The 14,294-nt window shown below is 52.1% G+C and overlaps 1 protein-coding gene across 1 annotated transcript in view; it reads left to right on the top strand.

The window, feature by feature from the left end:
• Window positions 1–990: 990 nt before the first annotated feature.
• MMP11 (matrix metallopeptidase 11) overlaps window positions 991–14,294 on the top strand; it is a 176,215-nt gene continuing 162,911 nt past the window's right edge. Inside the window, exon 1 of the mRNA XM_086942745.1 lies at window positions 991–1,243. Within this exon, the coding sequence (XP_086798871.1) occupies window positions 1,127–1,243 (117 nt within the window). The 5' untranslated portion in view covers window positions 991–1,126. The remainder of the gene's footprint in view (window positions 1,244–14,294) is intronic.

The following is a 14,294-nucleotide window of genomic DNA, read 5'->3' on the forward strand; positions in this document are numbered from 1 at the left end:
GGACTGGCACAGTATGGGCTGATGCACAAGCCCTGTAGCAATCTTGCCTTTCGTGAGCGTAGGATTCTCAGGCAGTATAAGGGGCCCGTGTGAACGGCAATCGACCGCCGTCTGCTGAGTGTTATATTAGTATTACAGAGGGCCGAGGGGGAGAGAAGACAAATATTGTATTTTAATTTAATTTATATAGCACTAACTATACCCTTCATGTGATGTCACAATGGGCTTGCAGTACGGACGTATTATATAAACTAGTGTTCTGCGATGTCAGAGTTAACTCGCAGTGACTATATACCTCAGTTACCGCTGCTCAGTGACGTCACATTGGACTTCCTGTGAAGATGCACGCGACTAACTCTCACTATGTGTGTCACAATGGTTTGTAGCAAGGGCTCATGTAACTGCTGTGATGCAACAAGCGCCCCTGTTATCTACCCACCAAGCCACTCGGCACGCAAGCGCTCGTGCTCCCTGCCCCGGGCATGCACATAAATTAAGAGCTCTGCAGATATTTATATGCATCACGGGCCATCTCCCAGGCGACCACCCTCTTACCCGGTGCCCTCCTTGGAACCGGGCTCCAACTTTGTATCAACAGCCTTGCGATTGTTGCATGTCTGGGAGCGTTGGCACAGCCGCCGTGCCCGAGAGGCACGGCTCTCCCACGGGCTTCACCAGACCCCCGGGATCACAAGGGGGGGAGAGTGGGGGCTACAGTAGAAGAATGCTTTTCAAGTGCCCACTTTCATAAATTGATGGGGGTTGGGTGGGGGGGGAATTTGTTATGGATAGAAAGCCGGCGATGGAGCATTGAAAGGGAGGTGTCTGCGCCCCCACCTGCCAGGAAACAGTTAACACAGCTGGGCAGAATTGAAGCTGCCCCCTCCCCTCCTCAATATTGCTCCGGCCTCCCTCCTATCTACCCTCCCCTCCCCGGCCCGCGCGCACGTGACCTCCCTGAAATGTGTCATGTAAGCCCATGCAACTGTAATTCCAAGAGGGAGAACAAAAGGCAGAAGCGGGTATATAAAGGGCCGGAGGACACCCCTGGCCAGAGCCTGCGCGAGGCAGCTGCGGTGCAGACTCACTCCCGCACAAAGGAAGCACCGGGACCCCCTCCAGCAGGATGCCCCCCAGCCCCCTCTCTGCAGCTGCTGCAGCACTCGCAGCCCTCACGGTGCACTTTATCCTGGGGCTTCAGGCGCTGCCAACATCCAGGGGACACCCCCGGCACAAAGCCCTGGTGAGTAAGGGGGCGGGGGGAGCACCCCCACACCTCTAATAACTTTCTTTGATAAGTTGTTTAAGATACACTTTCTTTCAAATGTTTCTTTCCCCCTTTCCAATGGAGCCTGCTTTGCATGCATCGCTGCTTGTTTCAGCCGGACATGAATAGGTTAAACCTGCCTGTCCGGCTCCCAGCGCTCGGTGGCATCTGGACAACAAGTCTGAACTTCACCTGGTGATGGGAGCAGCTCACGTTACACCGCGGGCCCTCCACCTGCCGCCCGGGCTGCGGCGTGCGAGCTGTGTGCAGACAGCTCCGAGCCGCCCCCGGTGGGCACTAATGAGCGCAGCGGTGCCCGCAGGGCACAGCCTCCTAAGCAGGGGGCAGCGGTGCCCGCAGGACACAGGGCAGTCTTCTGAGGAGGGAGCAGCGGTGCCCGCAGGGCACAGCCTTCTGAGCAGGGGGCAGCGGTACCCGCAGGGCACATACTTCTAAGGAGGGGGCAGCGGTGAACGCAGGGCACAGGCAGCCTTCTGAGCAGGGGGCAGCGGTGCCCGCAGGGCACAACCTTCTGAGCAGGGGGCAGCGGTGCCCTCAGGGCACAGCCTTCTGAGCAGGGGGCAGCGGTGCCCGCACGGCACAACCTTCTAAGGAGGGAGCAGCGGTGACCGCAGGGCACATCCTTCTGAGCAGGGGGGCAGCGGTGCCCGCAGGGTACAACCTCCTGAGCAGGGGGCAGCGGTACCGCAGGGCACAGGGCACAGTCTTCTGAGAAGGGGGCAGCGGTACCGCAGGGCACAGCCTTCTGAGGAGGGGGCAGCGGTACCGCAGGGCACAGCCTTCTGAGGAGGGGGCAGCGGTACCGCAGGGCACAGCCTTCTGAGGAGGGGGCAGCGGCACCACAGGGCGCAGTCTTCTGAGCAGGGGGCAGCGGTGCCCGCAGGGCACAACCGTCTAAGGAGGGGGCAGCTGTGCCCGCAGGGCACAGGCAGCCTTCTGAGCAGGGGGCAGGGGTGCCCGCAGGGCACAGCCTTCTGAGCAGGGGGCAGCGGTACCCGCAGGGCACATACTTCTAAGGAGGGGGCAGCGGTGAACGCAGGGCACAGGCAGCCTTCTGAGCAGGGGGCAGCGGTGCCCGCAGGGCACAACCTTCTGAGCAGGGGGCAGCGGTGCCCTCAGGGCACAGCCTTCTGAGCAGGGGGCAGCGGTACCCGCACGGCACAACCTTCTAAGGAGGGGGCAGCGGTGGCCTCAGGGCACAGCCTTCTGAGCAGGGGGCAGCGGTACCCGCACGGCACAACCTTCTAAGGAGGGGGCAGCGGTGACCGCAGGGCACATCCTTCTGAGGAGGTGACTGCGGTGCCCGTAAGGGACAGCCTTCTGTGCAGGGGGGCAGCGGTGCCCGCAGGGTACAACCTCCTGAGCAGGGGGCAGCGGTACCGCAGGGCACAGGGCACAGTCTTCTGAGAAGGGGGCAGCGGTACCGCAGGGCACAGCCTTCTGAGGAGGGGGCAGCGGTACCGCAGGGCACAGCCTTCTGAGGAGGGGGCAGCGCCACCGCAGGGCGCAGTCTTCTGAGCAGGGGGCAGCGGTGCCCGCAGGGCACAACCGTCTAAGGAGGGGGCAGCGCCACCGCAGGGCACAGTCTCCTGAGCAGGGGTGACGGTGCCCGCAGGGCACAGCCCTCTGAAAGAGAAGCGTCCATTTGTGTCCCTGTCAGGATCCTTTCTGCCAATGCACAGCAAGGGGGTGGAGAGCAGGGCTTGTCTGTCTGTCCCTCAGAATGGCCCCTTCTATAGTCTAGTTAGGGGTGGAGGGCCGTGCATGTCTGTCTGTCTGTCCCTCAGGATGCCCCCTTCTATAGTCTAGTGAAGGGTGGAGAGGCAGGACATGTGTCTTTGCTCTCAGCATGACCCCCTTGTGCAGTCTAGTGAGCTGGGTGGAGGGGCAGGACATGTCTGTGTGTCATCGACAGTCTAATGGGGGGTGGGGGGGCATGTCTATCATCCAGCATGCCCCCCATTGACAGTCTAGTGGGGGGGGGCATGTCTGTTTATTATCCAGCATGCCCCTCATAGACAGTCCAGTGTGGCGGGGGGCATCTCTGTTTATCCCTCAGCATGGCCCCCATTGACAGTCTAGGCAGTGCTTAATTTGAGCCTGTCTGTGGTTTCCGGTGCTGGGCACTGGCACTCGTACTTAATTGTCAACACTATCACTTGTAACAGTCGGCCACAAGATGGCACTGTCTGGCTAATTTAAGGATGAACACAACAACAGTTAATTATTAATGCAATATACATTAAAAATTACTATCACCTGCCACCAAGCCATTCTTATAGCTTTGACGGCCCGGAATAGTCCACATTGTAACTCTTGTAGGAGTGTGATGGTTACTATCATTGTATCAATGGCAGCACAGCAGGGGCAATCTGTGGTGGAAGCTGTGGCGGCCTCCTGACGAAAGCCCTGGCACTTATGTTTTTACAAATTAAGCACTGAGTCTAGAGGAGGGGGGGTATGTCTGTTTACTCCTCAGCAGGGTCCTTATCGACAGTCTAGTGAGGGGGGGGGGGTGTCTGTTTATCCCCCAGGATGGCCCCCAGTGACGGCCTGGTGAGGAGGGGTAGGAGATGTCATTTTGTGTCCCTCTGCATGCCCCATCCATAGCCCAGTGATGGAGGCTTGCTCGCAGGTTTCTATATTCTGTACAAACTCTGGTTGTTCCAGGATCGGTGCCGGTTCGGACACACGTGGGATGTTCAGGATGGTCACCCTTTGAGGAAGTAGAACAATTTGGAGAACTTGGGGAGAAGATGTGTCCTAGCGGCTAGGGCGATCAATCTCAAATCTGGAGAACCAGTTTCGAGTCTCGGCAATGACGCTCAACATCCTGTGATTCTGGACAAATCACTTAATCTTCCTGTGCCTAACAAAAAAGAAATTCCTTGTGTAACGCAACTGGTGCTCATGTAAAGGGCTCTGATACCTTCGAGTCAAGTTCATGCTTTATAAAAGTCTGTAATGATCTTGATGTAGTGGCTAGTGTCCGAGGCCTCAAATCGTTGCAATAGACTGCACTGTGGTCTTGGCTTATTCACTCACCTGTGGTGTTGGTAGCCCCCCAGCCTCGGTTGCTCTTTGCAGTCTGGTACTTACCAACCTGTATTTTCTTTTGCATGGATCCAACTGAAGATATTTCGTTCATTGTACAGAGATCTTACGCCAATGAGCCATTCTCTCTCGTCTCTAGACGCTTGAAGCTTTGGAAGTATGAATACAACAGTGAGCCGTACCCTTCTTCATGCCTCCCCTGTGTTTTCTGAGTCAAAGAAGGGAAGGGGGTGAGAGGATATGCTAGGTTCATCCTCCACAACAAGTATTAATTCACAAAAAAGAAAACCCAGCTATGTCAAGGAGACCCACCCTCCACTGGAGAAAACAGAGTTTTCTTGTAAAACCCTCACCCACCATGGTTACCCCTGGTGGCAGGCTTCATCATCGGGTCCAGCCCGTTCGACTACGGAGCAGGGCGTGCTGCGACCTACGGACTATGCGGGAGCATTTAAATGACTATGAAATGACAAAAGACATTGTGTTAAAAATAGGAGTGGTTTTTTGGGGTCTGGAGAGTATCTTAAAAAACTCTCTTGTAGTTGTATTCTATTTATTCTGGCCTCTAGTTGGTATAATTAAAAAGGGGGGAGGAGGGGGGGGGGGTAAGGAGGATGTCATGTACCTGCTTTCTTAAAAGATCGACATGTTTCAAGCCATTCCTCTATTGTCTTTTGATCAGGACCTAGGGACACAAACTCTCTGATACTACTACTGCTATTTCACACTGGGCACGCACTCATTGCATTCTAAAGAAAATAGTGTATATACCACCTATTTGGCAATCACAGTCTGTATTTATATAAGTTGCTTGAATATCGCATCATTGTTCCTGCAGGGGTAGAGGGTAGCCTCTAGTCACACTAACTCAGAGGCTCCGCCTCTGTCTTACTACCTATTTGGTGCACCGCCGCGTGCAAGGTGTGTGGGTCCAGTGTGAAACAGCAGGACCGGATGATAAAGCATGCCATCAAGGGGTAACCCTGGTGGGGAGGGCTTTACAAGAAAACTCTGTTTACTCCAGTGGAGGGTTAGCCTCCTGTGATCTTATCTCCTCACATCTCACCTGCGTGTGTTCTGATCTCTTCACACCTCTCCTGTGTGTGTTTTCATCTCTTCACACCTCCCCTGCGTGTGTTCTGATCTCTTCACACCTCTCATGCGTGTGTTCTGATCTCTTCACACCTCTCCTGTGTGTGTTCTCATCTCTTCACACCTCTCCTTTGTGAGTTCTCATCTTGTCACACCTCCCCTGCATGTGTTCTGATCTCTTCACACCTCTCCTGTGTGTGTGTTTGATCCCTTTACACCTCTCCTGTGTGTGTCCTGATCTCTTCACACCTCTCCTGTGTGTGTTCTGATCTCTTCACACCTCTCCTGTGTGTGTTCTCATCTCTTCACACCTCTCCTTTGTGAGTTCTCATCTTGTCACACCTCCCCTGCATGTGTTCTGATCTCTTCACACCTCTCCTGTGTGTGTGTTTGATCCCTTTACACCTCTCCTGTGTGTGTCCTGATCTCTTCACACCTCTCCTGTGTGTGTCCTGATCTCTCCACACCTCTCCATTGTGTGTTCTGATCTCTTTACAACTGTCCTGTGTGTGTTCTGATCTCTTCACGCCTCCCCTGCGTGTGTTCCAATCTCTTTACACCTCTCCTGCTTGTGTTCTGATCTCTTTACACCTCCCCTGTGTGTGTCCTGATCTCTTCACACCTCTCCTGCGTGTGTCCTGATCTCTTTACACCTCTCCTGTGTGTGTTCTTATCTCTTTAAACCTCTCCTGCGTGTGTTCTGGTCTCTTTACACCTCTTCTGTGTGTGTTCTGGTCTCTTTACACCTCTCCTGCGTGTGTTCTGGTCTCTTTACACCTCTTCTGTGTGTGTTCTGATCTCTTTACACCTCCCTGCGTGTGTTCTGATCTCTTCACACCTCTCCTGCGTGTGTTCTGATCTCTTCACACCTCCCCTGTGCGTGTTCTGATCTCTTCACACCTCTCCTGTGCGTGTTCTGATCTCTTCACACCTCTCCTGTGTGTGTCCTGATCTCTTCACACCTCTCTTGTGTGTGTCCTGATCTCCTTCATTCCTCTCCTGTGTGTGTTCTGATCTCTTCACACCTCTCCTGTGTGTGCCCTGATCTCTTCATACCTCCTTTGTGTGTGTTCTGATCTCTTCACACCCCCTGTGTGTGTTCTGATCTCTTCACACCTCTCCGGTGTGTGTTCTGATTTCTTCACACCTCTCATGCGTGTGTTCTGATCACTTTACACTTCTCCTGTGTGTGTTCTGATCACTTCACACCTCTCCTGTGTGTGTTCGGATCTCTTCACACCTCTCCTGTGTGTATTCTCATCTCTTCACACCTCCTCTGTGTGTGTTCTCATCTCTTCACACCTCTCCTTTGTGAGTTCTCATCTTGTCACACCTCCCCTGCATGTGTTCTGATCTCTTCACACCTCTCCTGTGTGTGTGTTTGATCCCTTTACACCTCTCCTGTGTGTGTCCTGATCTCTCCACACCTCTCCTTTGTGTGTTCTGATCTCTTTACAACTGTCCTGTGTGTGTTCTGATCTCTTCACGCCTCCCCTGCGTGTGTTCTGATCTCTTTACACCTCTCCTGCGCGTGTTCCAATCTCTTTACACCTCTCCTGCGTGTGTTCTGATCTCTCTACACCTCCCCTGTGTGTGTCCTGATCTCTTCACACCTCTCCTGCGTGTGTCCTGATCTCTTTACACCTCTCCCGTGTGTGTTCTTATCTCTTTAAACCTCTCCTGCGTGTGCTCTGGTCTCTTTACACCTCTTCTGTGTGTGTTCTGATCTCTTTACACCTCCCTGCGTGTGTTCTGATCTCTTTACACCTTTCCTGTGTGTGTTCTGATCTCTTTACACCTCCCTGCGTGTGTTCTGATCTCTTCACACCTCTCCTGCGTGTGTTCTGATCTCTTTACACCTTTCCTGTGTGTGTTCTGATCTCTTTACACCTCCCTGCGTGTGTTCTGATCTCTTCACACCTCTCCTGCGTGTGTTCTGATCTCTTTACACCTTTCCTGTGTGTGTCCTGATCTCTTCACACCTCTCCTGTGCGTGTTCTGATCTCTTCACACCTCTCCTGTGTGTGTCCTGATCTCTTCACACCTCTCTTGTGTGTGTCCTGATCTCCTTCATTCCTCTCCTGTGTGTGTTCTGATCTCTTCACACCTCTCCTGTGTGTCCCCTGATCTCTTCACACCTCTCCTGTGTGTGTCCTGATCTCTTCTCACCTCTCCTGTGTGTGTTCTGATCTCTTCATACCTCCTTTGTGTGTGTTCTGATCTCTTCACACCCCCTGTGTGTGTTCTGATCTCTTCACACCTCTCCGGTGTGTGTTCTGATTTCTTCACACCTCTCATGCGTGTGTTCTGATCACTTTACACTTCTCCTGTGTGTGTTCTGATCACTTCACACCTCTCCTGTGTGTGTTCTGATCTCTTCACACCTCTCCTGTGTGTATTCTCATCTCTTCACACCTCCTCTGTGTGTTTTCTCATCTCTTCACACCTCTCCTTTGTGAGTTCTCATCTTGTCACACCTCCCCTGCATGTGTTCTGATCTCTTCACACCTCTCCTGTGTGTGTGTTTGATCCCTTTACACCTCTCCTGTGTGTGTCCTGATCTCTTCACACCTCTCCTGTGTGTGTCCTGATCTCTCCACACCTCTCCTTTGTGTGTTCTGATCTCTTCACACCTCTCCTGCGTGTGTTCTGGTCTCTTTACACCTCTTCTGTGTGTGTTCTGATCTCTTTACACCTCCCTGCGTGTGTTCTGATCTCTTCACACCTCTCCTGCGTGTGTTCTGATCTCTTTACACCTTTCCTGTGTGTGTCCTGATCTCTTCACACCTCTCCTGTGCGTGTTCTGATCTCTTCACACCTCTCCTGTGTGTGTCCTGATCTCTTCACACCTCTCTCGTGTGTGTCCTGATCTCCTTCATTCCTCTCCTGTGCGTGTTCTGATCTCTTCACACCTCTCCTGTGTGTGCCCTGATCTCTTCACACCTCTCCTGTGTGTGTCCTGATCTCTTCTCACCTCTCCTGTGTGTGTTCTGATCTCTTCATACCTCCCTTGTGTGTGTTCTGGTCTCTTCACACCCCCTGTGTGTGTTCTGATCTCTTCACACCTCTCCGGTGTGTGTTCTGATTTCTTCACACCTCTCCTGTGTGTGCTGTCCTCACGACTCTCCCTGTGTGTATCATCTTCACACTTCTCCTGGTTGTGTTCTGATCTCATCACACCTCTCCTGTGTGTGTTCTGATCTCTTCACACCTCTCCTGTGTGTCATCTCCTTCACACCTCTCCTGTGTGTGCTGTCCTCACGACTCTCCCTGTGTGTGTCATCTTCACACCTCTCCTGGTTGTGTTCTGATCTCTTCACACCTCTCCTGGTTGTGTTCTGATCTCTTCACACCTCTCCTGTGTGTGTTCTGATCTCTTTACACCTCTCCTGTGTGTGTTCTGATCTCTTCACACCTCTCCTGTGTGTCATCTCCTTCACACCTCTCATGTGTGTGCTGTCCACACGACTCTCTCTGTTGGTCACCTTAACACCTCTCATGTGTGTGCTGTCCTCACGACTCTCTCTGTTGGTCACCTTCACACCTCTCTTGTGTGTGTTCTGATCTCTCCACACCTCTCCTGTGTGTGTGGTCCTCTTCTTCACACCTCTCCTGTGTGTCATCTCCTTCATGCCTCTCCCTGTGTATATTCTCTCCTTCACACCTCTTCCTGTGTGTGTTCTCTTCCTCACACCTCTCTAGTGTGTGCTGCCCTCTCCTTCATTACTCCTTGTGTGTGTCATCTCCACACCGCTGCTGTGTGTAATGCCACCTTCACGCCTCTCTACCACCCTTGGTCGAAAGAATTATCAGAACTACGACTGTTTGCAATCTCTGTAACAGAAAAATCGTCCGCATCTGGACATGTCCTGAGGCACACCTGGAGAAGTGAGGCTCACCGATTAGAGCGGCAGACCCTGAGGCAGAAGTCTGGCCCGGGACCAGGGTTCAATCCGGTCGCGGCAGGGTCTTGGGCTCCATGTCCTCGGACCCGATAATTCTCGCCTCGGTGCCTTCTCTAATCATGGGTTCCACTCTGCAACTCTGGGCAATAGCTTGCTTAATCTCCACACCGGCCCTAACAATGCTAGGATGCCTGGCTTCAACCTGGGGGTGCCCAGGAGTGGACACCTCACAGGAACAGGCCAGGAAGGGTTCCACAGCGGTATTCGTACAGCGCTTAGAGACCACTGGGTGATAGGCGCTATACAAGTGCAAATTACATTTACATTTACTGCTGACACACTTCATACATGCCCAGTGGGTGCTGTGTCATCGCCACATCAGACACGGATATGCAACGCTTGTCCCATTTCTTGCAAGTATTTAACATGTTATCTACACCTTCACACATGCATGTGCTGCCTTCATCATCCCACATACATTGTTTGTCATTTAAAGCTGTGGAGTGGTGTGGCTCACTGGTTAGAGGCGGCAGACCTGTAAGCAGAGAACGGCCCGGGACCAGGGTTCAATTCCCAACGCGGCAGGGTTGTGGACTAGGGGTCAACGGACTCGATAATTCTCGCCTCAGTGCCTACTCTAACCAGGGAACACACTCGGTAACTCTGGGCATTAAGCTTGCCTCATCTCTACAACGGCCCCCCACAGACGCCGGGGATGCCTGGTTTCACCCTGGAGATACCCAGAAAGGGACCATCTTACAGGGAAAACCAGGACGGGTTCCCCAGCGGTCTGCAGCGCCAGGACACTCTGTTAGAGTAACAGTGCGCTTTACAAATACCCCACAAAGCCTAATACATGTATGTTGTCATCACCTTTACACACAAATATACTGCCTTCACCTTCGTATGTGTGTTCGTTTTATCTTCATACACCTGTTTTATCTTCATTTTCTTGCATGTGTTGTCTTCATCCTTATACATGTATGTTGTTTTCACCTTCAGAAATGCTGGTTTCATCTCAACAAGTTTTGACTTAAACGTCATACATGTAGGTTTTGTGTTAATTTTCAAGTGTCTTCATCTTCAAACTCACATGTTTTGCCATCTCCATACATGTTTTGTCTTTCTCTTCATACATGATGCCTGTGCTTCATTCTTCATTTCACTGTAGTTCTGCCCTTCTTAACGTATGACCTGCGCCTCATCTTTATTATCTCTCCTGTTGTTTTCACCTTCACAAATGTTCATGCTTCCTTCATCTTCAGACATGTTTGCTGTATTCTCCACACGATGTGTGTTGTCTCATACAGGTGCCCTTTGTCTCCATCTTTGTCCATGTGCCTGTCGTCTTAATTTTCACATCTGTGTTTTTATCTGTCACACATGATGCCCATGCTCTCTGTTTCAACACAGCAAATGAGTGTCGCCTTCAACTACACATATGATGTGTGCTGTCTTTGCCACACATGTGCTGTCTTTATCTCCATACGTGTATTTTGTCTTCACACATGATGCATATACTGTCTTCAACATTAAACATGATTTGCGCTGTGTCCATCTTCATGCAAACATCTTATATTACCATGTCCAGTGTTGTCTGCACTTTCATATATGTGCCAATTCCATCTTTACACATGTTGTGCATGCTGTCATCTTCACACATATGGGTAGTCTTCACTGTCACACATGTATGTGCAATGAGTTGTAGCTTCACCCTCATGTAATGCGTGTGCTTGGTCACACAATTTGTTTGCTCATGCCCTTTTCAAACTCCACGTGTTTGCTGCCACCTTTTTCACACCATAGCTGGGCGCTACCCTTTTTCACACCATAGCTGGGCGCTACCCTTTTTCACACCTTAGCTATCAACTGTCCCTATTCACATCTTAGCTGTGAACTGTCCCTTCTTCACACCTTAGCTGTGAACTGTCCCTTCTTCACACCTTAGCTGTGCACTAGCCTTCTTCACACCTTAGCTATCAACTGTCCCTTCTTCACATCTTAGCCGTGCATTACTCGTCTTCACACTTTGGCTGTGCACTATCCTTTCTTCACAACTTGGCTGGGCTCTATCCCTTTTTTACATCTCAGCTGTGCATTATCCCTTCTTCACACATTAGCTGTGAATTCCCCTTCTTCACACCTTAGCTGTGTACTACCCTTCCTCACACCTTAGCTGTGCACTGTCCCTTCTTCACACCCTAGCTGTGCTCTGTCCATTCTTCACACCCTAGCTGTGCACTGTCCATTCTTCACACCTTAGCTGTGCACTGTCCCTTTTTCAAACCCTAGCTGTGCACTGTCCATTCTTCAAACCCTAGCTGTGCACTGCACTTCTTCACACCCTAGCTGTGTTCTTCTTTTCTTCACACCTTAGCTGTGCACTATCCCTACTTCCCACCATAGCTGTGCACTGCCCTTCTTCACACCCTAGCTTTGCACGGCCCTTCTTCACACCCTAGCTGTACACGGCCCTTCTTCACACCCTAGCTGTGCACTGTCCCTTCTTCACACCCTAGCTTTGCACTGCCTTTCTTCACACTTTGGCTGTGCACTATCCCTTTCACACCCTAGCTGTGCACTGCCCTTCTTTACACCTTAGCTGTGCACTATCCCTTCTTCACAACGTAGCTGTGCACTATCCCTTCTTAACACCTTAGCTGTGCACTACCCTTCCTCACACCCTAGCTGTGAAATACCTTTCTTCACACCCTAGCTGTGAAATACCCGTCTTCACACCCTAGCTGTGCAATGCCCTTCCTCACACCCTAGCTGTGAAATACCTTTCTTCACACCCTAGCTGTGCAATGCCCTTCTTCACACCCTAGCTGTGCAATGCCCTTCTTCACACCCTAGCTGTGAAATACCCGTCTTCACACCCTAGCTGTGCACTGCCCTCCTTCACACTCAGATGTGCGCTATCCCTCCTTTACACTCTAACTGTGCACTAGCCTTCTTCACACCCTAGCTATGCGCTATCCCTTCTTCAAACCTAGGCTGTGCACTACCCTTTTGCACAACCTAGCTGTGTACTATTTCTTCTTCACACCCTAGCTGTGCAATACCCTTCTTTACACTCTAACTGTACACTATCCCTTCTTCACACCCTAGCTGTCCACTGCCCTCCTTCACACCCTAGCTGTGCACTGCCCTCCTTCACACCCTAGCTGTGCACTGTCCCTTCTTCACACCCTAGCTGTGCACTGTCCCTTCTTCACACCCTAGCTGTCCACTGCCCTCCTTCACACCCTAGCTGTGCACTGTCCCTTCTTCACACCCTAGCTGTGCACTGTCCCTTCTTCACACCCTAGCTGTCCACTGCCCTCCTTCACACCCTAGCTGTGCACTGCCCTCCTTCACACCCTAGCTGTGCACTGCCCTCCTTCACACCCTAGCTGTGCACTGTCCCTTCTTTACACTCTAACTGTACACTATCCCTTCTTCACACCCTAGCTGTGCACTGCCCTCCTTCACACCCTAGCTGTGCACTGTCCCTTCTTCACACCCTAGCTGTGCAATGTTCCTTCTTCACACCCTAGCTGTGCACTGTCCCTTCTTCACACCCTAGCTGTCCACTGCCCTCCTTCACACCCTAGCTGTGCACTGTCCCTTCTTCACACCCTAGCTGTGCACTGTCCCTTCTTCACACCCTAGCTGTGCACTGTCCCTTCTTCACACCCTAGCTGTCCACTGCCCTCCTTCACACCCTAGCTGTGCACTGCCCTCCTTCACACCCTAGCTGTGCACTGTCCCTTCTTCACACCCTAGCTGTGCACTGTCCCTTCTTCACACCCTAGCTGTGCACTATCCCTTTCACACCCTAGCTGTGCACTGTCCCTTCTTGACACCCTAGCTGTGCACGGCCCTTCTTCACACCTTAGCTGTGCACTGTCCCTTCTTCACACCCTAGCTGTGCACTGTCCCTTCTTTACACCCTAGCTGTGCACTATCCCTTTCACACCCTAGCTGTGCACTGCCCTTCATCACACCCTAGCTGTGCACTGTCCCTTCTTCACACCCTAGCTGTGCACGGCCCTTCTTCACACCTTAGCTGTGCACTGTCCCTTCTTCACACCCTAGCTGTGCACTGTCCCTTCTTTACACCCTAGCTGTGCACTATCCCTTTCACACCCTAGCTGTGCACTGCCCTTCATCACACCCTAGCTGTGCACTGTCCCTTCTTCACACCCTAGCTGTGCACTGTCCCTTCTTCACAAGCGTCCTGTCTGCCCCTTCTTCCCGCCAGTTGTGGTCAAAGGTCCATTCTCCACATTTCTCCTGGGTGTACTGTCCTATTTTCCTAGACCCCGTGTGCTGCTGCCCCTTCTCCATAACTCTCCTGTGTGTGCTAGCCGCAACTTCATACATCTTTTGCGTATGCTGTCACTTCACTCCTCTACTGTGCCATGACCTTAGTCACATATCACCCGTGTGCACTGTCCCTTTTCATACTTTACGTGTGAGCTCCCCCTCTTCACACCTCTCCTGAGCATGCGTTCACTCTCATGCCTCTCCTGTGGCCTGTCCTCTTCTTCACCCCTCTACTGTGTGCACTTTCCCCTTCCACCCATCAGTCTTGCACGTACTGCCCCCTTCAGTGGCCTCCCTGACTCATGCAGTGGAGAAGTGTGGCTCAATGGTTGGAGTGCCAGACGCTGATGCAGAGGGCTATCCCGCGACCAGGGTTCAATTCCCCGCCTCGGCGGGTCTTGGGCTCAAAATTCCACGGCCGTGATAATTCTCGCCTTGGTGCCTTTTCCAATCATGGAGTCCCACTCTGCAACTCTGGGCAATAGCTTGCTTAATCTCCACAACAGCCCCCATAACGCTAAGGATGCCTGGCCTTCACCCTGGGGATGCCCAGGAGTCTACATCTCACAGGGAAATCCAGGACGGGTTCCACAGCGGTATTCGTACAAGCGCCTTGAGACCCTTGCGGTTGAGTAGTGCGCTAT

This window comes from Lissotriton vulgaris, chromosome 11 (genome assembly GCF_964263255.1).
Source record: "Lissotriton vulgaris chromosome 11, aLisVul1.2, whole genome shotgun sequence".
Lineage (NCBI taxonomy): Eukaryota > Metazoa > Chordata > Amphibia > Caudata > Salamandridae > Lissotriton > Lissotriton vulgaris.